At 47.6% G+C, this 24,512-nt stretch overlaps 1 protein-coding gene across 2 annotated transcripts in view; it reads left to right on the forward strand.

Annotated features, from left to right (window-relative positions):
- The window catches only part of srgap2 (SLIT-ROBO Rho GTPase activating protein 2), a 50,854-nt gene extending 27,168 nt beyond the window's left edge, over positions 1-23,686 (forward strand). Inside the window, exons 2-23 of one of the 2 annotated variants that reach the window (XM_079296942.1) lie at positions 1,861-2,053; positions 6,917-7,079; positions 9,772-9,834; positions 11,001-11,216; positions 11,584-11,712; positions 12,136-12,357; positions 12,443-12,544; positions 12,667-12,864; positions 12,946-13,030; positions 13,257-13,284; positions 13,539-13,569; positions 14,281-14,341; positions 14,530-14,607; positions 14,721-14,855; positions 14,959-15,064; positions 17,078-17,302; positions 18,058-18,116; positions 18,497-18,695; positions 19,510-19,647; positions 19,942-20,185; positions 20,286-20,396; positions 20,486-23,686. In XM_079296942.1, coding sequence (XP_079153068.1) covers positions 1,861-2,053; positions 6,917-7,079; positions 9,772-9,834; positions 11,001-11,216; positions 11,584-11,712; positions 12,136-12,357; positions 12,443-12,544; positions 12,667-12,864; positions 12,946-13,030; positions 13,257-13,284; positions 13,539-13,569; positions 14,281-14,341; positions 14,530-14,607; positions 14,721-14,855; positions 14,959-15,064; positions 17,078-17,302; positions 18,058-18,116; positions 18,497-18,695; positions 19,510-19,647; positions 19,942-20,185; positions 20,286-20,396; positions 20,486-21,058 — 3,359 coding nt within the window. In that variant the 3' untranslated portion in view covers positions 21,059-23,686. The remainder of the gene's footprint in view (positions 1-1,860; positions 2,054-6,916; positions 7,080-9,771; positions 9,835-11,000; positions 11,217-11,583; positions 11,713-12,135; positions 12,358-12,442; positions 12,545-12,666; positions 12,865-12,945; positions 13,031-13,256; positions 13,285-13,538; positions 13,570-14,280; positions 14,342-14,529; positions 14,608-14,720; positions 14,856-14,958; positions 15,065-17,077; positions 17,303-18,057; positions 18,117-18,496; positions 18,696-19,509; positions 19,648-19,941; positions 20,186-20,285; positions 20,397-20,485) is intronic. The other variant, XM_079296943.1, reaches the window with a different exon arrangement.
- Positions 23,687-24,512: the final 826 nt, after the last annotated feature.

A 24,512-nucleotide genomic window follows, 5' to 3' on the forward strand; every position in this document is an offset into this window, starting at 1 on the left:
AGAGGATGATGACCATTACAGAGGGATGAGGCGGAAAGCAAGAGCCGCACAGCCATCTTTCCTCTCGTACAAAGCTCACCGTATCCCAGCGAACACTCCTCAACTCTCCTGTTGGGACACAAACCTTTTAAGACCTCTCGGGGAAATTCAGTTTAACTGCCAGTATCAACAAGATATAGTGTGGAGAACTCAGTGTTGGCTTTGGTTGAGCCACACAGCCATATATTTTATAAATGGAGCGTGTTGCCAGAATCGCTTTTCATCCTAATGTGACTGTTAGGGGCCTGAGAGGGGCTTTGGGGCACAGTGCATGGCCTCCCTGTTAAATTGATGTTACCCCCATTAAACCTGCTCTCTAAACAGCGGGGGTCAAAAGGGACTGATGTCACTTTTTCTCTCTACGTGTCCTCCACCCCTCAAGATGCACTCACTGCTGATTGTGCTTTCTTTCACCTTCTTACACTCCTGATGGACAGGAGCGCTTGTTCTTAGTTTGATTCGTTAGTGCGTGTGGTGTGCGTTGGGTCGGTTGATTGCAGGGTCCACATCTCGAGGTTTTGTGTCGCAGCCTTGAGAGGCGAGACACTGACTCACTCCCCATCACAGACGGACCACAAGTCAACAACATGTGTTGTCAAAGCAGATATTCACACCAGGTCATTAGCACAGGCACAGACTGTGTGTGTGTGTTTATTTGTTGCGTGTGTGAGTGTTTGCGCCATGGTGTCATAATGCCACAAAACTGTGAGCGGACGCTTAGTGGCACAATGTTTTGTTCTGTGTTGATGAGCGAGAGGGAGGGAGGTGTGTGTGTGTGTGTGTGTGAGGGGGGGGGGTGGTCACAGACACATTTAGATATCCCACTTCTCTTTGTGGTAACGAGAAACTGCTCTCTCAGCTGTTAGACACAAAGGCAGCATCAACGGTCAGTCGCTGTCAGCTCGGACGGCTGGCTGACTGTCTGCCTGTGATTGTGTGTGTTTGAATGCATTAGTGTGTATGTGAGGGGAGTGTACAGTGCACTGCAGCAGGATGGAAGCCAAAACCGTCCGCTTTTTCTACAGCCGGCGTTGTAAAGGTAGGACAGCTGTGGCAAACGAGTCAAGTGTGTGTGTGTGTGTGTGTGTGTGTGTGTGTGTGTGTGTTGTTTCCGACCTCTTTCAAAGGATGCATGTGCAGCCTGCTCCGCGTTGGCAGGCAGCTATGAGAGCACAGCATCAATCTGTCAGCTGTCAGCACTGATCCAGCGTATCACCATCAGAGTGTTGGTTCTCGGGCGTCTATGTGCGTGCACGTGTTGCTGCAGACGCTTCGTGTGTCCCGGGCTATAACTGCAGTGGTCAGGACTCTCCAGAGGACTTTTTTTTGTAGCCAGTGATTGAATATGGTTACTGAGTGTGTCTGCACTGAGTGCACTCTATTAATTTGAGGCCAGGCCGCAGAGCAGCATGGGGGAGGGAGAGGAGAAGGAGGCGGGAGGAAAATGAAAAGTGATAAGCCGGGATGAATGCCTACCTCTGGAGATATCCGTGTGTGGAAAGAGGAAAAGCTGATCACGCATTGTACAGATGCGTATAAAATATGATGATGTACAGACACGCACAGTAGCCTATGGTCGGTGGGAGGGGAGCGGGTTTGGGCTAAGACTCCAGGCTGCTGTGTCATGGCCCCAATAGAGCTCGGCTTCATCCACATCAGCTACGGAAGCGGAAAAGCTCCCTCGGACGTCATCTTCCACATTGTTATGGCATGTGTCTCAACACGTTGATTCAATGTGTTGATGAACCAGGATTGCGGTTTGCGTCAGAGCTAGCGAAGACATTAAACTCACCTCTGTCTCTCTTATCACCCCTCCGACAGAGATCCGTGCCCAGCTGGTGGAGCAGCTCAAGTGTCTGGATCAGCAGTGTGAGCTGAGGGTGCAGCTGCTGCAGGACCTGCAGGACTTCTTCAGAAAGAAGGCCGAGATCGAGGTGGACTACAGCCGCAACCTGGAGAAGCTGGCAGAGAGGTTCCTCACCAAGACCCGCAGCACCAAGGACCATCTACTCAAGTATGGGACGCTCGCAACACACACACGGCACGACCACACTGGGCAGCAGGTTGCTGTGATGTTGCTTATGGATGTATTGGTTTACTTTAAGTGCCTTAGGCGGCGAACGAGAAGATTTCAAAAGATTAGCGGAAATAAGCGTAATTTAGCCCTTTAAATGGCGTGGGAGCGCTTTGAAGATTCGTGGCTTCCTTCTTGAGAAAAGAGAAGTAGAGACGGACTAAAAAAAAAGAAGAGTGACTGGTGAGGGAGGCCATATTGGCCATATTGTGTCAGTCTGGAAAATACCGACTTTCATCACTCACTGCTTCCCAGTTTGATGAAATAAAACTCTGATGTATAGATTGAACATTTCATGAGGATGCTCACTTCTGTGATCAGCGAGGTCCTGTGCGTCTGTGCATGCTGGTGTGTGTAACCGTACATTGTGCCAGAAATGGCCTGGTGGTGATTTTGTGCTCTGAATACTTTGCCGCTACTTTGCCCCCCCCCCCCCCTGACTTGCCCCCCACCCCCCCTAGCTGAGATTTGCCATCAGTGAGGATGTTTAAACCTTTTCGTATAAAGCGACCGATCCCTGCGGTCGGTCTGAAGGGACTGTAGGGCTCTGCGATCATTACTGCAGTATCATTAATACATCATTTACTGCAATACTGCGTTGTTTTTTTCAAACAACCCGTGGGGGACACGAGTAGCCGCACCGAGCGCGTGCGGTCTGCAGGACAGCTGTGCGTTATCAGTAATTGCTGCGTCTTTAGAACGCTGGTGTTGGGTTGAACAAAGATGACCCCTTCCGTCGATGCCATTCCTCATCCTTCTCTGTTGCATCTTCACGGGCCAAGGTGCAAGAAACAGATGCGAGTAATTAAACACACACAAGGAGACACATTAGCTCAATGAAAAGCACCCATATTGATTTTATTTCTAATTATGGCACTAAAGCAATTCCTGCATAAACAGCACAAACATTTTATTAGGTCAAAAACACAATTCATCCTGATATTTGTTTACTCTTTCTTCAGCTCTGCTTTTGATGTGAACTCATCCACCAATGAACACAATCGGAAATCAATAATTGTGCAGCTGCAACATCTCTCATCTGAGGACCCTGGTGTATCATTTCGCTGCAACATTTGTTTTGCTGACATTTATAAGATAATTGGTTTCTAAGACAACAAGCTTTTGCTCCCTGCTTTGATCTTTATCATTTGATTTAGGCAGTGTCATAAGTGTTTTTGGTAGCCCTTCGCTGTAGAGGAAGCACAAGCTGATTCTTTATTTCACTGTCCTCTTTCTCTGACTTCCTGTTCCACCATGACCCTGTCCACAGCATCCTTCCTCTTTTTTCCCCCTGCACTCGTTCTTCTTTTCTCATGCATCTTGCAGTTTTCCAGAAACTTTCATGTCTCTGCTCGGGGCAAACCCACATCCATGCTCTCTCTCTCTCTCTCTCTCTCTCACACACACACACACACACACACACACACACACGCACACACACACGCACACGCAGGCACAGACTAAAAGAGATCGATAGGGCCTCTAAACGAAACCCAACTCCAGCCAAGAGGACATACCCCCCCCCCCCCCAACACACACACTCATTTACAACACACACACACACGCTCCAGCTCAGATCAATACTGAGACAGTTGCAGTGTGCGTGTGTGTGTGTGTGTGTGCGTGTGACCCTGTGTTGCATAGTGGGGGAGGGCAGAGGAGATGGGAGGGCAAAGGACAGAGAATAGAATATGTTGTTGAGCGGGTCGGCTGCTGCCTCAGCAGGTGTGTTCAGGTCATAATCTGTCAAGATGTCATGAGGCAATAAAAAAATACAATTCACCAACTAAGTGATCAAGCTTTGCTTTTCATTTAACTTTCTGCTCTCCTCACGCTGTCGTTTTTTGCTTTTCTCTTCATCCAACATCTGTATTTAGAAGTGTCCCTGCATCTGCTGCTGCTCAGTCCGGGTGCCACGCTGGAATTCCAGCTATTTTCCGGTTGTGCGTGTGTGTGCATTTTTGTGTGTCTGAATGTAGGTACGTGTGTGTGTGTGTTTGTGTGCGCCCGTGGCTGATTCTCCGTACAGCAACCGTTGATGGTGCTCCAAGCAATGTGGGGTGTGAGGGTTGTTGTGAGAACCCTGGTATTCCTGCTATTTGGCAGACTGTGAACAGCAGTGGTGTTTAACCGTATTTTGTGTGTGCGTGTGCGCACGTGTGTGTGTGTGTGTGCCCTGAGGCTGACAGGCTGATTGGTCACACAGAGAAGCCCTCACAAGTTGCACACTGATTCAAAGTTTACCTTGAGCGTGGCCAGATAGACGCCATCTTTTCTCTCTCTTTGTTTTACCTTTTTACTGAAAAAAGTCTCACAAAATACCCCATCTTCATCCACAAACCGCTGGTCAACGTGCCCTAAATCTAATGAAATGTTCCTTCCAGATACCCTGTTTGTTTTTCATGATTAAAATACTGTGCAAAGGAATTGGAACCAAGATTCAATAAGAACCATAATCCATGAGGGAAATCATCATTACAAATCAGGCTTGGTAAAATCTGATACCCAATCGACACTGAATGTCATAATATCACAGCTGTTCTTATGACGTTTATAAGCAAACTACTAAAAGAAATGAATTAGCGCCACAATAAAACATCATTCAGCATCATTAATATCAATATCAATATTTTCCCAAATACATTTTTTTCTGTTTTCAATAACAAAAAGAAAACAACTAGCAAAGTCCCTTCAAAAGGCAAACATAAAAAGGTTGTTGTTCTAATAGTATATTGTGCAGCTCGACCTGTTTCTTCACGCTTCCTTGTTTGAATAGAATTCTAAAGGTCTTGTTCAAACAAGTGTATCCGCAGCCCGCCGCCTCGACAGAGCAGTTGGACCGTTTCTCCCGTTCAGTCAGAGCATTTAACTGTTCAATTTGCGTCGGTCGCACAAGCCTGCCAGCAGCGATGGCCTTGTTTTAATGCGAAGCGCTTTGATCCTGAATGTAAATGACCATTTAGCATTTTCCCCTCCAATGTTAGTCACCGGCAGCGCCTGACCTGAGGACCGACTGCGTTCCCAGCGTGCACCCATGTGACCTTCGGAGGGCCAGTGACATTTCGGTGTTTACCCTGTGATCGCGGAGGGTCACGGAGAGTTGGGGGATGTTTCACCCCGCGCTGCAGTGCGATCGCCATGGCGATCGCTGGTGGGTGGAGGGCGACGCGTCACATGGAGGCGGAGAGGCCGCTGGATTGAGTGGATAATAGAGGAGCTGCTGCCTCTGTTTTTGGTGGAGAAAACAGCTGTCGTGCAAACGGAAGACAGACGGACGCGCAGGCAAAGCCACAGACGGCAGAGAGAAGTTTGATCAGAAAGTGAAGCAAACGCACGTGTGTCCACATGACCGTTGCTCAAGCTGAGCATTCAACACAGTATTAGGGCTTCGTAATGTGTGTAGGTTGTTTGAAATCGTTATTATTGTACTCAGTGAGTCATCTGACCAGTGACAGCGAGTACCAGCGTATCACATCACTGTCTATGACTCATCTCATCAGGCCCACTTCCCCCCCCCCCCCCACACACACACCTCCCCACGGACACTACCCCCACTCTATACCCCTCGGTCAAAGACTTTCTCTGTCTGTCTGACGTTGTGGATGCTTGGGTCACCGCTCTACTTTTCCTCACCCCCATCTGTGTGTGTGCGTGCGTGCGTGCGTGCGTGCGTGCGTGCGTGCGTGCGTGCGTGCGTGCGTGCGTGCGTGCGTGCGTGCGTGCGTGCGTGCGTGCGTGCGTGCGTGCGTGCGTGCGTGCGTGCGTGTGTGCGTGCGTGAGATGTAAATGCCTTACAGCTCTTGGCTGTTTCTATCCAGTTAAAGCTGCTCTTAACGACACAAAGACCTTCTTTCATCCACTTACACTCACTCATAATCCATTTTACCCACTAGAATCATCCGTGGATCATCCATAACACATACTGTGCACACACACACAGCTACACTGTGCAGACACTCTAAAAGGGGTTGTGTTGTCGTGTAAGCAGGACATTGACAGCTTTGCGTTTGTGTAATGGCTTAATGGGCACTTGAAGCAAAGACAATGAAACCGTATTGAGCTAATAGACTCTTTGTGAAATCATTACAGTCGTTTAAGTCGTTCTCCTTCTGTCTCTCTCTCTCTTTCCTTTCTGCAACATCTGTGCTTGTGGGGGAGTCTTGACTCTTCCTGCTGGGTTTTGTACCCTGGCTGAATCGTGTGTGTGTGTGTGTGTGTGTGTGTGTGTGTGTGTGTGTGTGTGTGTGTGTGTGTCGCTATCTTTCTGAGGACCAATTTACTTTTTAGATATTTTTGCTGGTCCTGACTTTGGGAAAGACATATGAAAGCCTGTTTGAATTAGTTTTAAGATTCAGGTTAGGTTAGGGTTGGGGTTAGGTTGAGTTCAGGCAGTTGGTTGTGATTGTTGAGGTTGATGTAAGGTGCTAAGTAATGCATATTGACAATAAGTGTCCTCCCAAAGATAGAAGAAGAAGGGTGTGTGTGTGCATGCTCTCCCTCCCTGTCTTTTATCCCAATCTCTTTGTGAAAACTGCAGAGAAAACTGCAGAGAAAACGCTTGTCTCTGTATTTTACTTGAAGTGTGTGTGTGTGTGTGTGTGTGTGTGTGTGTGTGTGTGTGTGTGTGTGTGTGCGTGTGTGCGTGTGTGCGTGTGTGCGTGTGTGTGTGTGCGTGCGCATCTAGCAGCAGGATAAAAGAGGAAATTAGCAGATGAAAGAAACTTAATGCTCGTCATTTATCCAAAAAGGTGCTTGGAGGTCCTTGAATACATGTTTTAAGACTCTCTGTTTCTCTGTGTGTAGGAAGGAGCACAGCATTTTATCCCCAGTGAACTGCTGGAACCTGCTGCTGCTTCAGGTGAAGAGGGAGAGCCGCGACCACGCCACGCTGTCCGACCTCTACCTCAACAACATCATCCCCCGCTTCGCACAGATCAGCGAGGACTCAGGACGCCTCTTCAAGAAGGTAACGCTCACTCAAACACACAGTAGGACTCAAGCCCAATAAGCTGAGTCCGTGTCAGCTTCTTGCCTTGTCCATCCTTCTCTGAAGGGCGTCTGTTTTCTGTCTTGGCGGATTTATTGACCGACGCCAAGTCAGCTGAACCTCAGGCCAGGAGAGTTTGTGTTGTCTGTGTTTCATACAGTAGTCTCAATTCTTGTGTCCTTTGATCTCTGGCTCGCTAGTATGAGAGAAAAGAGACGAGTCCGGGTGATGGTGAGAGAGAAGAAATGAAGAAGAAGAAGAAGAACGGATAAAAAGCAAACTGAGGGGACAACATGAGAGGATACGAGAGAGAACGGAGAGGGGGGGGGGGAGATTTCTCAGGAGATCAGAGCTTACTGTGACCTTGTAGAGAGTCTGCACCTCCGGGCAGAACATATGCAACTATAAAGCAATGCATCTCTGTCTCTACGCATGCAGAGCGGGGCTTCAGAACTCCGTGGAGTCGAGCACGTCAGCCACTGCAGGCCTTTTCAGGCCGCAGCCCATTGGCTGCAGTTCACTTTTACTGCTGGATGCTGGAATGCTAACATTACAACCAAGCTCTTGTTTGAGCGGTTCTCGACAACACGACAAGCAGCACTTTCGGGGGCTAAGTATTTGGCCTGCTCCAAACGGACACGCCCCCCCCAAAATCGGAAGCCAAGCAATCCGCCCTTTCCTAACAGGCACTGCACTACTACGACCAAATGCACAAGCTCAGAGGGTCAGTGCATCACACTGAGATACAAGCAGGAATTCAGTGTGTATGTGCGATCCGTATGTTCTCTAATCGAGTGTCGTTTTAACAGCTGGGGTTTCAGAGCAAGAAGTCAATTCATCTTGGCTGATCGTTGCCTCTTCAAAGGTTAAGTGCGTATCGCCTTGAACGGGATTTAGGGTAAAAATATAATGGGTTAAGTTTAAGTTCAGGATTAAAGTGAGGGAGGCTAAACATAGGATGTAAGAATGTATGAGAGGAAAGCCCTCACAAGTATAGTAAGATAAATGCGTGTGTGGAAGGCAAAGTGAAGCAGTCTGTGCCTGGAATGTCATGGCAGAGGCTGCTGATTTTCAACCCGATAGGTTTCTTTGAACTCCACTTTCAGTCTGATGGCAGGCAATGAGAGCACCGACACAAACCTCCACCCTCATCTGATACGCCAGTACAAAAACACACACTTTCTCCCCTTTTTGTCTCGGTCTTGGTCAAGTCATGGGCATTGATTTCTATATTTAATACGCTAATTTGGTAGATGATTAGTTCATTTATAATACGACTCATTGAGACGAGCATCACAGCTCGTATCAGAGCAGTCATCACGTTCGTCTCAGCCGGCGTGGAAAGCGGTGCAGACCGATCCTGTTAGCACAGCGGGAGTGTTTATGAGATGTCGTCAGTGAAAGAGAGGAAGCGCTCAACCTGAGAGGAAGTCTCAACCTGGACCACAGACCTCAGGGAGCAATGAAGCGCGCTAGATTCTGTTGCCTTTTCTGCCGAGCCAGACCGACGACCAAAGGCAAGATGAGAAGCCCAAAGGTCAGCATCCACAGTTGATAGATAGGAGAGCTCAGCCATGGGTGATTGCTTTTTGATTGGCTGTCGTCTGGCTTGTTGTCACCTAATATGAGGCTCCCACAGCACTTTAAAGAGCGAGGGCGGAACCACCTGAGTGATCCTGTTACCTCTTTCGTCTGCTACGCCACCTTAAATCTCGCGGCTCTCTCCCTCGGTTCCTGACCTTTCTGCTCTTTGTAATTCTCCCGAATCGTTAAATCATTGCTATTTCTGTTTCCTTTTTCTCCATAGCCCTCCCAATTCTCTCCTTCAGCTTGTAAACACCGTCTCGCCCATCAATTTCTCCTCCTTTTTATTTTTTGAGACAACTTGCACCTTAACACCCTTCACTTTTCCCCCAATGCATCTCGGTTTTGTTTCCTCCTCCAACTGGAAGACTGATGCTCAACATGCGCTGGAGAAATCTGTTCATCCTGCATTCCTTCAACCTTTTTTTCAGTTGACCGTTTTGCTTTCTTTCTATTTTCTCCTTCATCCTCCGCCGTCTGTCTGTCTGTCTGCTTTTTAAAGTTCTTTTTGTGTATGTCTCGATCTGTGCACACATTGTCTGAATGGCGTCCTTTTAAAAAGTGTAGGAGGAGCTGTGTGTGTGTGTGTGTGTGTGTGTGTGTGTGTGTCTTCTGATCTGTGGGTTGCTGTGAAGTCATCAGTCACTAGTGGCTGCCGGCAGTTGTGTCTGGAGAATGGCAGTGCCTGTATTACTCCCTGTCCTCCCTCTTTTGTCTCTTTTTTATCTTTTGCAACTTCGTCATCCTGCCCTCTGTCTTTGGCTCCGTCGTCCTCTCGCCCTCTCTCTCTATTCCTCCCCGCCAGCTTGTAAAGATCAGTATCTGTCTGCAGCCTGAAAGTCCACATCTATTCACATCCACAGTCCATTACTGCCTTGCTCATCTATCTGGACTTTTTACTCCTCCGCTCCCACCAGCCAGATAATCTCGTTTTGATTGATGATGGGGCAGTTGGTTGACCACATGACTATGCGGGTATGGATGTCATTAGTTGGTAGAGAGAGACCAGGCAGACGGACAGACGGTAGAAGATGCAAGTACTGACGCTGAGCTACATTAATCCGTCTTTTTCTCTCTGTCCCTTCAGAGCAAAGAGGTCGGCGTGCAGCTGCAAGAGGACCTGATGAAAGTTCTGAATGAGCTTTACACGGTAAGAGACACCACTGACATTGCGATCACAGAATGTGGATCCATAATCATGTGTTTTGATCCCCTGCATCTCATGTTGCTCAATGCGGAGAATGTTGCACTTGCCGTGTCAGCGTTAGCAGTCTTTTCCTCATAGGTGTTATAGGGTGCTTTAAAAAGTGCTTCATTCAACATGTTCCGAAACATGAGGTGCAAAGTATGTTCCTGCACGGAGCAGTTGCAAGTACACATTATTTTACAAATACATCGATCATAAGCTGGCAACACAAAGCTGATATATAATACAAGCAACTTGGCTACAATCAGCTGTTAAGGCTGTTTAGCCACACTAGCGGGTTTCAGTCACACCATCATCAGGTTGGAATTTTAATCTGTCCAACGCTTTTGGTTCGTTATCAAATACTTGCAAAGCTAATGACATTATTGTGTTTCGGGGTTATTTGCAAATGACATGCATGCTAACATGCTCAACTACATATTTATGGTCATCGTAAACATCCGCTAAACATCAAGCTCGACAGAGCCGATAGCCTGGCTGTAGATTCCTGTTGATGGACTTTCTTTATCGAGCATGAGCCGAAGTATACTGTGTAGTCATGCTACTGTGAGCATCCTCGCAACAGCATCATCACCGTCAGTTGTTTTCGGTCTTCTCACGCTGCCAGGGGCCTCGTAGCGTCTGGTTACAAATGTCCATGGTACTGCCAAAACGACTGAGGCAATAAGAGTGTGTGTGTGTGTGTGTGTGTGTGTGGGGGGGGGGGGGAGTTTCCTCCCACAGCACATCTCTGAGCAGCAAGCAACGGTTTAGCTGCTCAGCTTTGGCCCATAAAAGCAGCTCTCGTGCTGTAATTATAATGTGGAGTAAGAGATAGAAATAGATCTGGTTTGAGTGACGCGCACATGCATACTCATAGAAAGACTAGTGCGTCGGTCTGCAGTGTTGTGGAAGGGTTAGAGCAGTGGAATGATGGCTCTGGTGGTGGTCACAGGAATAAGGCTGACCCTGCACACACACACACACACACACACTCGTTTCATGTCAAACTCAGTGCTCTGCTCTCATTATGCTGACTGGCGTAATCCCGCCATTGATCCAGAGCCAAGAAACCGAAGTAAGAGACGCACTGGGTGGAAGCGCTGACTTCTGCTTGCCCTTGTTCCCAGGTGATGAAGACATACCACATGTACAACACTGACAGCATCAACGCCGAGTCCAAGCTGAAGGAGGCGGAGAAGCAGGAGGAGAAGCAGATGGGACGCTCCGGTCGACAGGACGACCGGCAGACGCCGCGCTCCCCCGACACCTTGGCCAGCATCAAGACCGGCGAGAAGCCCGTCCGACGCTCCAGCGTCAAGAAAATCGAGAAGATGAAGGAGAAGGTGAGCAGGGCTGGACCTGCAGGGGGGGGCAGCGAGTAGAGAGTAGAGAGAGGAAAGCTGTTTCAGAGTGCTCCACCTGTTGTCACACAGACTTACAATGTGTGTCTCATGAATGATTTACGAGTGCACGGCTGGCTTATTGCTAACCTTGTCTAGCACAGCTGGGGCTTTCACAGCAACATGCTTCACCACGTCTTATTATCCATAATCAATACTGAGGTGTTTTACTCGAACACCAATTATTCCTTCCCTCTCTCAATCTGTTTTACCCTTCCTCTTCTCTGTCTTTCATTCTCTCCTTTACGATCTCCCTTTTTCTCTCTCTCTCTCTCTCTCTCTCTGTCTCTCTCTCTCTGTCTCTTATCAGAGACAAGCTAAGTACACAGAGAACAAGCTGAAGGCCATCAAGGCCAGGAATGAGTACCTGCTAGCTCTGGAGGCCACCAACAGCTGTGTCTTCAAATATTACATCCACGACCTCTCCGACATCATTGACGTGAGTATACACCATATTACTCTGTGACTGGAACCTTTGTAGACGTGTGTGTGTGTGTGTGTGTGTGTGTGTGTGTGTGTGTGTGTGTGTGTGTGTGTGTGTGTGTGTGTGTGTGTGTGTGTGTGTGTGTGTGTGTGTGTGTGTGTGTGTGTGTGTGTGTGTGTGTTTGTGTGTGTGTGTGTGTGTCCCTGTGCTCTAGCCGGTGGCGGCCCCTCGGTCAGTCCCTTCACATTAGCCTCAGTGCTCCTAATGACGGCCGTAGACCGGTTGCATGTTTTTGCCGTTTTGCTTCCCAACACTCCTCACATCAGAGCGGTGTTGTCCCCTTGAGTTTCTTTCACCAACAGTGTTTGCATGCCATGGCATGTGTGTTGATGTACCTTTCTTTGTGTGCGCGTGTGTGTGTGTGTGTGTGTGAGACAGTGCTGTGACCTAGGTTACCATGCTAGCCTGCACCGCGCCCTGAGGACCTACCTGTCGGCAGAGCAGAACGTAGAGACGTCCAAACACTCTGGCCTGGAGACGCTGGAGGGAGCCGCCGAGAGTCTGGAGGCCAACGGGGACAAACAGAAACTGATGGAGACCTACAATAACGTCTTCTGTCCCCCTACTCGCTTCGACTTCCAGTCTCACATGGGAGACACGGTACAGTTCTAAGTGCTTGAGTCATTATTCGTCTGCGTGTTTTTCTTCAGTGATCAATTCCTCATATTGAAGATATTGTGTGTAGATGGGAGTCGTGTGTGCACAGCAGCCGCTGGAAAGCGAGCTGCTCCAGAGGTGTCAGCAGCTGCAGTCCCGCCTCTCCACACTCAGGATTGAGAACGAGGAGGTCAGACATCTTCTGCTTCCTCTAATAATGTGAATTCATCTTTCACCCCTTGCTGCTGCCTTGTGTGTTAATCACAGCTTCTCCTTTATTTCATTTTGCTTCTCTTCCTCGCTGCCCATCAGGTGAAGAAAACCATGGAGGCCACTCTGGCCACCATCCAAGACATGGTGACGGTGGAGGACTACGATGTCTCTGAGTGCTTCCACCACAGCAACAGCATGGAGTCGGTCAAGTCCACCTTCAGTGAATCCTATCTCAGCAAGCCCAGCCTGGCCAAACGACGGGCCAATCAGCAGGAGACGGAGCAGTTCTACTTCACGGTCAGCGCTGGTTGTGGTCGTCGATAGCATTGGTGCAGTCACACAGTGTGTGACCCCAGTGTGTCTTTGTGTGTGTTGTAGAAGCTGAAGGAGTTTCTGGAAGGCAGGAACCTGATCACCAAGCTGGAGGCCAAGCATGACCTCATCGACAAGACCATGGGAGAGAGTGAGTGGGTCATAATGTCCTTCATGCGTTTTAGACGTTGTCCTTGTGTCCTGTCTGTGTGAGTGTGTACTACTGGGAGTGCGTGCGTGCGTGCGTGCACAGCTGAAGTGGAAAGTTTGTTTCCCTGTTTCGGTCCGTCTGAAGCGGTTTCCTCATGTGTCCTGCTTTTGCTGTAACTGTCTATCTCTCTCTCCCCTCCCCCTTTTCCTGTTTCTCTCTCCTTTAGGTCAGAAGACTGACTGTTGCCTTGCCAGGTAGGTGTGGTGAAGGAAGGAAATATGCGCACACGCACGCACACACAACATGCATATACCATAGCCGTGTTTCAGCTTGATTTCGTGGCAGCCAGGGGTATTATTTTCCCGGTCACTGTTTATAGATATTTTCAACACATGTGCATATGTGTCTGTGTATACAAATAGAGCGTTACCAGAGTTGTGAGTATAAATAGACTTTCTCTGGAGACATAATGACAGAGTACCGCTTCTCTCTCTCTCTCTCTGTGTAGTGGACGGAGAAACTCTGCGGTACGGAAGCAGGTAATTATCTGTCATAAGTGTGTGTCTTTGTTTCTGAGTGGCCGTCAGCTTCTCAGTTACAACTGCTGTAGCTTTGGTTCTAACTCGAGCCACATGTGTTCTCACTGTATCCCCTCCCCGCAGAGTGTACGGGCACCTAGAGGTCGACGGGACTTTTGTAGTGACCACATAATTCAAAATGAACATAAGTAACACACAAATATTTACATTTGTATCTACATTTGAATCCATACGGCCTGCTGGTGCACTGTCATGCAATCTGAAACACTTTAGCGATCAAACGCAACTGCTCCATTGAATAATCTCATGTTTGCGGCTCCCCCTTGTGGGTGTTTTGCCCACCAGCTCTCACTTTGCAAAAAAATCAATTGATTGTTTATTTAAAATCATAGTCAGGTTTTAAACATATTGAAATCACAATGGGATTCACTTAACAATGGGCACATGAATCAGCCAAAATACCTTCCACAGCTTTACCTCCCAGAGGTCTCTGGAAACCCCAAAACAAACAAAGGGAAAAGGGAAAAAGCGCTGTCTCCTAGCAACAGCTGGGTACCCAGCCCACCCTCTGCCGGCACACATGCATGTGTGCACCGATGCGTGTGCAGACGTGTGTGCGGAAATCCTCCTGACACGATGTGTTTGATTTCCACACCGGTCTCCTGTCTCCTGTTCCTCTATCGGGAGTAATTCCTCTTCCCCTGTTCTCAGGAGTCCGGTGAGGTTATTCCTCTCATGGTCGAGAGCTGCATCCGCTTCATCAGTCGCCATGGTGAGTGGAATTCTCCAGTGAAGTGATAGGTCTAGCGTCAGCTTTTCCTGTGCACTGATTGGTTGCATCGCAAAGCCAAGCGTGATTGGTTGAAACTATGAGAACGCAAACTCTACGGAACTACGACATCCTGAAATATGAAACTAGGTACGAGATTTAAACACGCGTGTGTGTTCATGTCTGTGTAGGTCTGCAGCATGAGGGCATCTTTAGAGTGTCGGGCTCTCAGGTGGAAGTCAATGACATCAAGAATGCCTTTGAGCGAGGTGAGACATCCAGCAGGGAAACCTCAGCATTTCAGACCAACTGAGTTTGTCCAGTGCTTTGACATCTTTTCTCTACCACTCCCTCGTCTCTCTGTCTTCTTGTCCGTGTGTAGGTGAGGACCCGCTGGCAGGGGACCAGAATGACCACGACATGGACTCCATCGCCGGCGTCCTGAAGCTCTACTTCAGAGGACTGGACCACGCCCTCTTCCCAAAGGAAGTCTTCCACGACCTCATATCCTGTGTCTGTAAGTCTCTCTCTCGTCCTTTGTGTGCGTTTGTGAGAGTTTGTATTTCTGTGCTCGATTGTGTGAGTAATCTCCTGTTTGTCGCGGCTGTGTTGTTTTCCAGCGATGGAAAGCCTTCAGGAGCGAGCAGTGCACATTAAGAAGGTTCTGCAATCTCTGCTGAGCAAAACCCTCATCATCATGAGATACCTGTTCGCCTTCCTCAACCAGTGAGTAGCAGGAAACACACAGTAAACCAGTGGGAGGAATAAACTGTGTTGTTGTTTTGTCAATAAAGGTCGTTTTTGGAACGTGACAGAGTTTTTCCATCTAAGTTAGTAATTCTGACTCGAACGTAAGATGTGTGTCGTTATGAAACAACAAAGATGAATTCACAGTTACATTGTACACAGTACAACAATCATCACTTCATGGATTTGAGTTTTGGTATATCCTCAGGCCTGAGGCCGACGGTTCAAAAGAGGCCAAATGTTTGGTTGTTGTAGCAGTTTCAGTCGTGGTGGATGAAGCCCACAGATGAGGCGAGATGGAAGTAACATGGTAGCAAGCTGAACATCAAGTGCTGCATTCTCAAAAACCACCAGTGCATTAAACAAACACCACTATGACACAGCCTCAGGAAATGAACTCCGATGAACTCACTGTGGCCTCTGTCAATATTCTTCACCAGTTCATATTTATTGAAGTTCTCATGCAGTTGCACGGAGCCTGCAGCATTTCGCCGTAGGCTTCATCGGGTCTTTTTACATGTTCTCTCTATTCTCTGTGTACTGTGTGTCATAAGGTGTAGGATGAAAAACACTGCAACTATTACTGCGACCACTGACAACACGATCTGTCATCAGAGATGACAGCCCGGCTCCCAGACCATTTCAATTAATGCTGATATGTGTCTCAAGATACCAGCCTCACAGGCAATCATTTTCAAATGTCCATCAATGTTCAAAAACATCTCGCAGTAAACATAAGTCCACTGACAATTAAAAAAAAAACTGTTTTCGATAAACCGCAAACAACTTCACTTGTATTCTGAAAGTATAAAGTGAAGAGAATCAAATGCACTACATAGAACAGCCAGAGCCCATGGATTCATTTAATCCACTTCATCACAAATCCATTATGATGTCAACTTTTCAAAACCGGTGTTTCTGGAAGCACTTTCTCTGACAGTACAGTGACGCGTCATTTGATATTAAGTCAAAACACAAATTTTAAAACTTGTCCTACAAAAAGAATAAGGCCAGATAAGCTGCAGTCCGATCCGCTAACCTTTCCCCACACACACTCGATAGTTTGAGGTTAAGAGGCCTTCTCTCACCAAATCTAAACATCCTATAACCTTTCGAAGGAAGTCAAGCACAGACCCTAATGAAAGTCCAAAGTGCAAAGAACATGTCTGCCTCTTCACTCCTTGAGGAGTGATTCATTTTTCCACTTTGGGTTTATTTGTGTAGCCCAATACCACATACGGTTTCCTAATGGGGCTCACAGCACCCACAGACCCAGGCTCTTTAAAAAAGACGAGGACTGACTCCACCAAACAGCTCTGGCCGATGAGGGAGAATTTGAAGCAGCTTCAGTGGAGGCCATTTAAAAACAGTGAGTTGTTGGTGCAGCAATAGGAGCTGAAGGAGGACTTGTGTCATATTTAGTAGTTCACTCCAAATGTAATCTCACTGAACACTTCTCTGCATGTGTACTTTGCTTGGTGCTGCATTGGTTGAATATATGCTGTTACCCAATACACATTGATGATCGATTGTAGATACGCACACATGGAGACACGCATTCCAGGCTGACCTATAGGGAGGTAGCAAAAGGGAGTGAAAGAGAAAAGGAAACGGGATGTGGGGGACCTGAAATGTGAGACTCCTGGGTAAACCCGAGTGGAGACCGAAGGGGAGCTTCTTCGTTCCTAAAGTGATTTTGGGTCAGCCCGATGCTCCTGCTCCTTCTCACAAACTCAGACACATCATCAGAGCCTCACCACAGTGAACAAATGAGGTGACGTATTGATGCAGACTTGGCTAGTGTTTACTGTCGGACCCTGTGCAGTCCGACACACACAGATATGCATTCGCAGCTCGTTCACAAGAAGGGGGTCAGTGAAGGCTGCAAATGACATGTCACGGTTGTTTGTGTGCATAGTCGGTGCATTATGTGTTTAAAGAAATAAGGACGAGGTAATGGTCTCAAACCACTCTGCTTTCCCCTCCGCGCAGTCTGTCCCAGTACAGCGAGGACAACATGATGGACCCATACAACCTGGCCATCTGTTTCGGTCCCACCCTGATGTCTGTCCCTGCGGGCAACGACCAGGTCTCTTGCCAGGCCCACGTCAACGAGCTGATTAAAACCATCATCATCCACCATGACACCATCTTCCCCAGGCTGCAGGACCTGCAGGGCCCCATCTACACCATCCCTGGAGCTGGAGATGACTTCTGGTGAGGGGAGTTTGATAACTCATGTAGGACAGAAAGGGTTGTCTTGTCCAATTGTTATCGAACGAGAGGGGGCTTGAAGATGACGAGGAGGCCAGAGAAAAGAGGGCAGGTGGTTGATTTAGGGGCTGCCGTGGAGTGATGGGGGGGGGGGCTCAGCTTGTCTGCCCCGCTCTGGGCCAGGGGGCCACGAGGATCAGCTTACCCCTCCATCACACAGGAGATTAAAGTACCGCCTGACCACATCAGCCTGGGAGAGCGCAGCATGTTTTCCTGTAATGACGAGCCTCGGCACCAGTTATTATGATCACCGCCGGTCAGTGCAGTTGTTTAGACGGTACGTTACGCTGCAGGAGCAGCGACAGTCTCTACTGTACAAAGTGTGGACGGTAAAATATCATCACAATGGCACGACTGGGCTTTGTTGCACCACAGCTACTGTAGCATTCAGGTCATGTGGTCGATACCGTACCTCTTCTGGGAATCTAAGTTTTAGCAGCTTGGAGTCTAAATTCAACAACTAAAACGGACATGTGTGGGTATTTAATTGGGTCAAGGGCATAAAGTGAGACAGACGAGTGTACAAGTTTGCATCGTGGCTATAATCTCGACACTAAGCACTGTCAGGGTGCATACAGTATGAACGCATGTGATTTAAACAGGGAACATGAGGTCAGGCTGTGAGTCACGAACACATGTCAGTCTGAGACTTTTGTGTCGTGTCCTCTAACCTCATGTGCTCTCTGTGTCCACTTCAGTGAGCCCCCCCTTGTGGAAGAGCCTGCGCCCGTCTCCGTCACCCACAACAGCGAAGATGGTGCATAACACACACACACACACACACACACACACACACACACACACACACATGAATACTTTTATATACTGTACTCAATGAAGCCAGTTTCCTTTTGCCACCAGTTCATGAGATCTCGTCCTGCTTTTCTCACCGGTTCCTTTGGCTCTCATCGTTTAATCAAGCCAACGTCCTTCTCCCAGTAACATGTTTATTGTGCTGCTTTGTTACTGCTCAGCAGTTTTAACATTTGTGCAGTCACCAAACACAGCAGCACTAACCTGCTATGCACTAATCTAGCCTCCACCTCTCTTTTCTCTCTCTCTCTCTCTTTTTATTTGTTGCTGCCTCCTGCTTCTCCGTCCACTTCCCGTGTCTGTCCACCGTCCTCTGAATCTCAGGCTCCTTGGCTGTTTCAGAGTCCGACCCATTCGAAGCCATCGCTCGGTTCGACTACTCCGGCCGGACTAGTCGGGAGCTATCGTTCAAGAAGGGCGCTTCTCTGCTTCTGTACCAGCGAGCTTCTGACGACTGGTGGGAGGGACGACATAACGGAGTGGATGGACTGGTGGCTCACCAGTACATCGTGATCCAAGACACGTAAGATGTGTTCCAGTCCCTGGTCTTGATCACATGTCTGCATAAGGAACAGATCAACAAATGAAAGACGAAATGACAGTATTTCTCATCGTTTTCGTCTGTGGTGAATATAGGTCGTGATGATATTCTACTCAGCGCCTCTGTTGCAGAGTTTCCCAAAATGTGAACTCTGGCTATCAAATGGCAAATAGCAAAGAGCCCTGTACAGAAAACATCAACAGAAATGACACACTTTCTTTAATCGGGCCAACAGTGAACTCAGAAACGAGTCCAGTGGAAATCCCCACGTCTGAGGAAGTTGATCTGCTGTGATATGCAGCAAACTGCAGAGCAGATCAACTTCCACTGTCGAGCGGTTTGTTGACATAAACGTGTGAGGATTCTTTACACTTCTCGGGCGATGGCTACGGGGATTTAGAAGAGAATACATTACTGTGCATGAAAATAAACAAAGGCAAGTGAGTGTAGCAGCTGTAAGCGTTCTAGTTCGAGTCCACGTTTCCCAAAACTCAGGGCTGTTGAGTAAAAGGTTATCGCGATCCTACTAGATAAGAATGAGTATCATCACCTGGTTGACAAATACTGGATTTTCCCTTTAAGTTACCGTCCTCGTTACGTCATTCCACTGTGGCCTGTTTGGATGCGAGTCGAGAGTCACCGTCAGCTGTAGTTGCTCATTAGAAGCAAAGTGGCACTGAGTAGCTTTTGTGTTTCAGGAGTAACGTATCATTGAGAGAGACGGCTCCTTCTCTGCTAGCGTGGTGCAAGTGGGCGGCACAGCCGTGATGAATAAACTGCCGCTTGATTGTTTCAGGCCCGACGGGGGCAGGGGGAGTCCAAAGCCCGATGTGGACAGCAGGGACCTGCTGGAGGAGAGAGTGTCCACCAGAGGCAGCGCTGCCTCTCCTACCGGAGCTCATGTGGCCGACATCTATCTGGCCAACCTGAACAAGTGTGTCTCAGACTTCTTACAGTGTCCCACAGATTTTCATTTGCAGCTTCAGTTGATATGAAATGAATTAAGTGGAAATCAACTTGGGCCAATAAAAGTGTCAAAAAAAAAAGAAGTGAGGAACCAAAATCATAAGCAGAAAACACAAGATATATTCTTTGTTTCTCTTTATGAATTGGTTGTCTTTTTTGTGTTGTTTTCAGACTTTTTTTTGCCCAAAGTTGGCTGAACCCTGAAACCGAATCCCAACAACACAGTGAAGAAAAATGCAACTGAAATATTTGTCTCATTCAGGTTGAGGAAACGTCCGGAGTCCGGGAGCATCCGGAGAGCATTCCGTGGCTCAGAGAGCGACAGCACGAGTCCAGGAGCCAGCGGAGCGGGGGGAGGAGGAGGAGGAGGAGGAGGAGGAGGAGGGGTGAGAACCGCTTCTCTTCCTGTTGGTGGGGCTCTGGTGAAAGAAACTGGGGATAAACGACCCGTCAGCGCTCACAGCATCCTCAACTCAGTCACCCGCCACTCCTCTCTCAAGACCAAGGTACAGTGATACATCTTATCTTCGACACATGAATGTGGTGACCGGACTGTTTTGCTTCATTTCTGAGAAGCATTTAATTGAGGGCAGTATGAATGTTTAGGTGGAGAGTCCACAGTTACGCAAGACAACTACAGCAGGGCGCTCCAAGAGCTTCAGCAACCACAGACCACTGGACCCTGAGGTCATTGCCCAAGTGGAGCACAGCTCACAGGTACAACTCTGTTTCAAATCACCTACATACCCGTCTGCAGTGCACGCACAAGGTAACATCTACTTTTCTGTCCGCCTCTCGTGTTGCAGGACATCGAGGCCGTGATGAACTCTGCCCTGAGTGAGCTCAGTAAGTTGGAAAGGCAGAGCACCTCGAAGCACACGCACACCCCCGACGTGGTCCTGGACACACTGGAGCAGCTGAAAGGTGTGTGTGGAGGAGGAGGAGGAGGAGGAGGAGGAGGAGGAGCCTCGGAGCCCTCCAGTCCACTCCACTCCCGTCTGTTAAGGGACAGCGAGGGGGGCTCCTGCCATGCCCACCCGCTTCAGCGCAGCGCCTCCTCCGCCAGCGATGTGCCCTCCTCCTTCCGCCCGGTCAAGAGCCAGCCGCGGAGCCCCCTGCCCTGTGCCACATCCCCCTCTCTCTCCTTCTCCTCCCTCTCCTCATCTGTACCTTCCTTTAGAGAGCTGCGCCCCCCAGCAACCAGGCCCAAACCGGTGGTGTTCCCAAAGAACGGCGGCGGCAGTCCAGCCATGGGTTCCCCGACCTCTACTGTGCCCCCTACACCTCCTCCTCCACTTACAGACCACACCCACTCTCTCCCTCACACCCCTCCTCCTCCACCTCCACCCCAGTCCACTGACAAATCCTGCCCGGCTTAGGACTTCTCAATCTGACCCGCGATACTGATTCTTGCAAACTCCTTGATTCTTACAGCTCTTGTACCAGGTGCAGAAAGCACCTCCTTTGTTCCACACAAGACGTAACCCACTACTCATCTTCTTGTTGTCCAGGCGAGTTCTTAAGATGCCACGTTCCCTTTTAGAGTGTCGAGATTTTTCCTGCCCTCTCCTGGCAGCTCTGCTTACTGCAGTTCAACTGTCAGAGGGCGTAGATGAGTGAACACGCTTCACAGACAGAGATCCCAGGCATCACTGGATTTTATTTCATTCTTTTTTTTTTTACAAGGGAACAGGACTCAGGACGGACACCTACAGAACTAAAGCTTTCATACACTAGTTTGTGATGTTTGAAATTGTGTTTGAGTGGGCGTGCAGGAGTGTTACTTGCCTTTTACACACAGATCTAAGTGGGAAACAAAAAGCACTGTTTGATTTTGTACAGTAGACACGACTGTTTTTCTTTTCTTTTTAATGACCCATGTTTAACGGACTGGAAGGGAGTGTTTGATTCCTGAGAACAGACTGAAACACTGAGCTCTCGCACTGACTCGCTGCTTCAAAAGTTGAAGACTGGAGATAAAGGTGGTATTTTTGGATGATGAATGGAAAGAAAACTGGGCCAAATATCGGTGTACGTCATGTGATCGAGAGCTTTATTTGATCTCTTCCTCCAGTGTTTGACATGTTGGTGATTTTTACTTTATTTTTTTCTTTATTAGTAACACAACAGGGGCATAGCAGGAGCAGTGTTCCCCGGAGCCTAACATGGCCAACAGTAATTCTAAATCCACACATAGCAATACAGATAATGAAAGCTGATCGTTTGAGGCATTATGCTGCTTCTCTCCTGTAGCTCTATTATGTGTGTAGGGGACCACTGAAACCCAGCATTTTTATCGGCAATGTTGGACTGTACACATACACACACATTCTCTCAAAATGTGTGCGTGTCGGTGTTTTGTGGCAGCTAAGCGCCTTTTTCAGGTTTTCCTTCGCATGCTGGGGCCATAGACAGCGGCCACGATGGCGAGCTGGCCGATCGCATCAGTTTGTGTGTCTGCGGCAGCAGACACGGCACAACTTCAAACAAAGTGACAGCTTGCTCCTTTCTAAAAAAGAAACTTCACACTTAACAGTAAAAAGGGTTATATTATTCTAATGGTGTGTATGTATGTTTAATAATCATGTTGATAACTGGAAGCATGGAGCTGAGGATCCTCTTAAGTGTGTTTTAAATAGAAGCAACCAACCACCTCATCCACTGCGTTCTGAAGCAAAGATTGCTTTTGTTGTTACTTTTTGTTCCCAGTTGTTAATTAATGCTCCGAATCTGTAATGGTAAAATTGTTGAACTGTGTCGCTGTCTGGGTGTGTGTGCATGTGTGTGTGTGTGTGTGTGTGTGTGTGCCTGTGGGAACATGCGTGGATGTAGAGTATGTATGCACCCCGCCCCCCTCCCCCACCCCTTGCAATGCCCACCCACCATAAAGGGATGCCACCCAACAGCAACTGTCTGGAGAGACACAGGAGTGACAGCGGCCTTCGTGCTGAATAAATATGCACTGTGTGTACATGTGAGCAGACAGAACGCCTGCAAGTATATACGTGAAAAGTTGTCTCGTCTTCAGTCACTGCTGGAACAACACCAGTGGCGGATCAGCTTTAAGTAAAAACAGGAGCAGACAAAGGGCTTACTTTTTTCTTTTTTTACATACTTTTTGCAAAAATATATCTTTGCAAAATTAGATCTGATGATGAATTATTAAGTAATATGTGAATAATTTTTCAAACACTGACTTCAAAAGTGGACACATGTCATTCAGGGTCAACTGAATAATACCTTTTTTGTTGTTGTATTTCACCTTCTTTGAAACAGTGTTGAACTAATCTTACTGAGGTGTCCTCATCTTCCCCACTGTCACGCCTCTCTTCTCCCAGAAATACAGCACATACTGCATTCCTGTATGCTCTCTACCAGGGAATGAATTATACTTGTAAAGGTTTATTTTTTATCTCTGTATGCTGTTCATGTATTACCTGGTGTATTTGTGTTGCTCTTACCTCATCGTGACAACTGGAGGGACTGTGACTGTGTGTGTGTGCGTGCGTGTGTGTGTGTGTGTGGTGAGAAATGAACTCCCCTTACCCATACAGTACACACACTCTTAACACGTACAGACATGCATGTGGTTGGTTGGTGTGTTTTGTCCCGGCTGTGTCGTCAAGAGGAGCTGGGACCCTCGTCGATCTCAAATCAATCATTGTGCACTTGAACAACTTGGCTTGCGTGTGGACGAACTATGTGGGGATGATTTGTCAGAATTGAATATTGTTAAATATGCATTTTGTGTCCGATTGAAAACAGCAGAACTAAAAAAAAAAAAAGACTGTAATGTCAAATCTATTTATAGTTGTCTCTGTATTACTGGAGAATCCTGTGTTCAGATGTACTTTGTATATACAATGTTGTACATTGCAGAGGTACACTCTTTTTTTGGTACAATATTGTACAGTAATAGCAATAGTAGTTTAATCAAATAGGCCTTATATAATTCTATGTGTAGTTCTTGTAGTAGATCTGTTTTTTAATAAACATTGCTTGCTATATAGATTCTTGAATTCTTTGACGTTCGTAGCAATAAAAAATTGTCCATGGAAAATATATTGATGATAGAATATATTGGCTGTCCCAAGTAAGTACAGACCAAGGATATATAGCAAGAAGAACCAAGTGAAGCACAATGAGGGGTATTGATGGCAGATTGGACAGAAATTTAGTATTCTACTTCCATAAAGTTGTGAGACTCAGAAGAGACGTACCTGAAGAGAACAGTCAACACTGAAGCAGCAGAGGCAGAGATGCTGACTTTTAGGCCCCTTGCTCCAAAAAGCACTCAATCCTACATTTCCCATGATGCAACTCGGTATCTTTCTGTAGACCCTCCTTGGCTTGTAAACACTCTTCTTTAGAACTGCACACCAGCAGTTTGTAATGCAGGCTTTCTGTTAAAAAATGTTTAGTCTTAAACGCAGTCCACAATTAAAAAGATAACTCGGATGACATTGCCGGGATAATTTCATTTTCAAACTTTACTCCCACCACAGCCACTTTATGCTCACAGGCCTCAGATTAGTACTCATGGAGAGAAAGCAGAAGGTTCCCCTTTAACATCCACATAAAAGCATGTCATGCAGATAAACAGGTGGACACATACTGTGTCTGCAGTATCAGATCAGACTGTGAACACAGAAACCATAAACTCACTGATCAAGAAAATAAACCTCTTAAAACAATGCCTGCAAATGAGGTGTGCCGATTCTAAATCTATATGTATTCAACAAATTGGGAAAAGGAGGGCACCGGTATCAGCGTGCAGACATCTTGAGGCGGGGGTAGGAATGTGACTGATATTAATCATATTTTACGGATCAA

This window comes from Melanostigma gelatinosum (genome assembly GCF_949748355.1).
Source record: "Melanostigma gelatinosum genome assembly, chromosome: 3".
Taxonomy (NCBI): Eukaryota; Metazoa; Chordata; class Actinopteri; order Perciformes; family Zoarcidae; genus Melanostigma; species Melanostigma gelatinosum.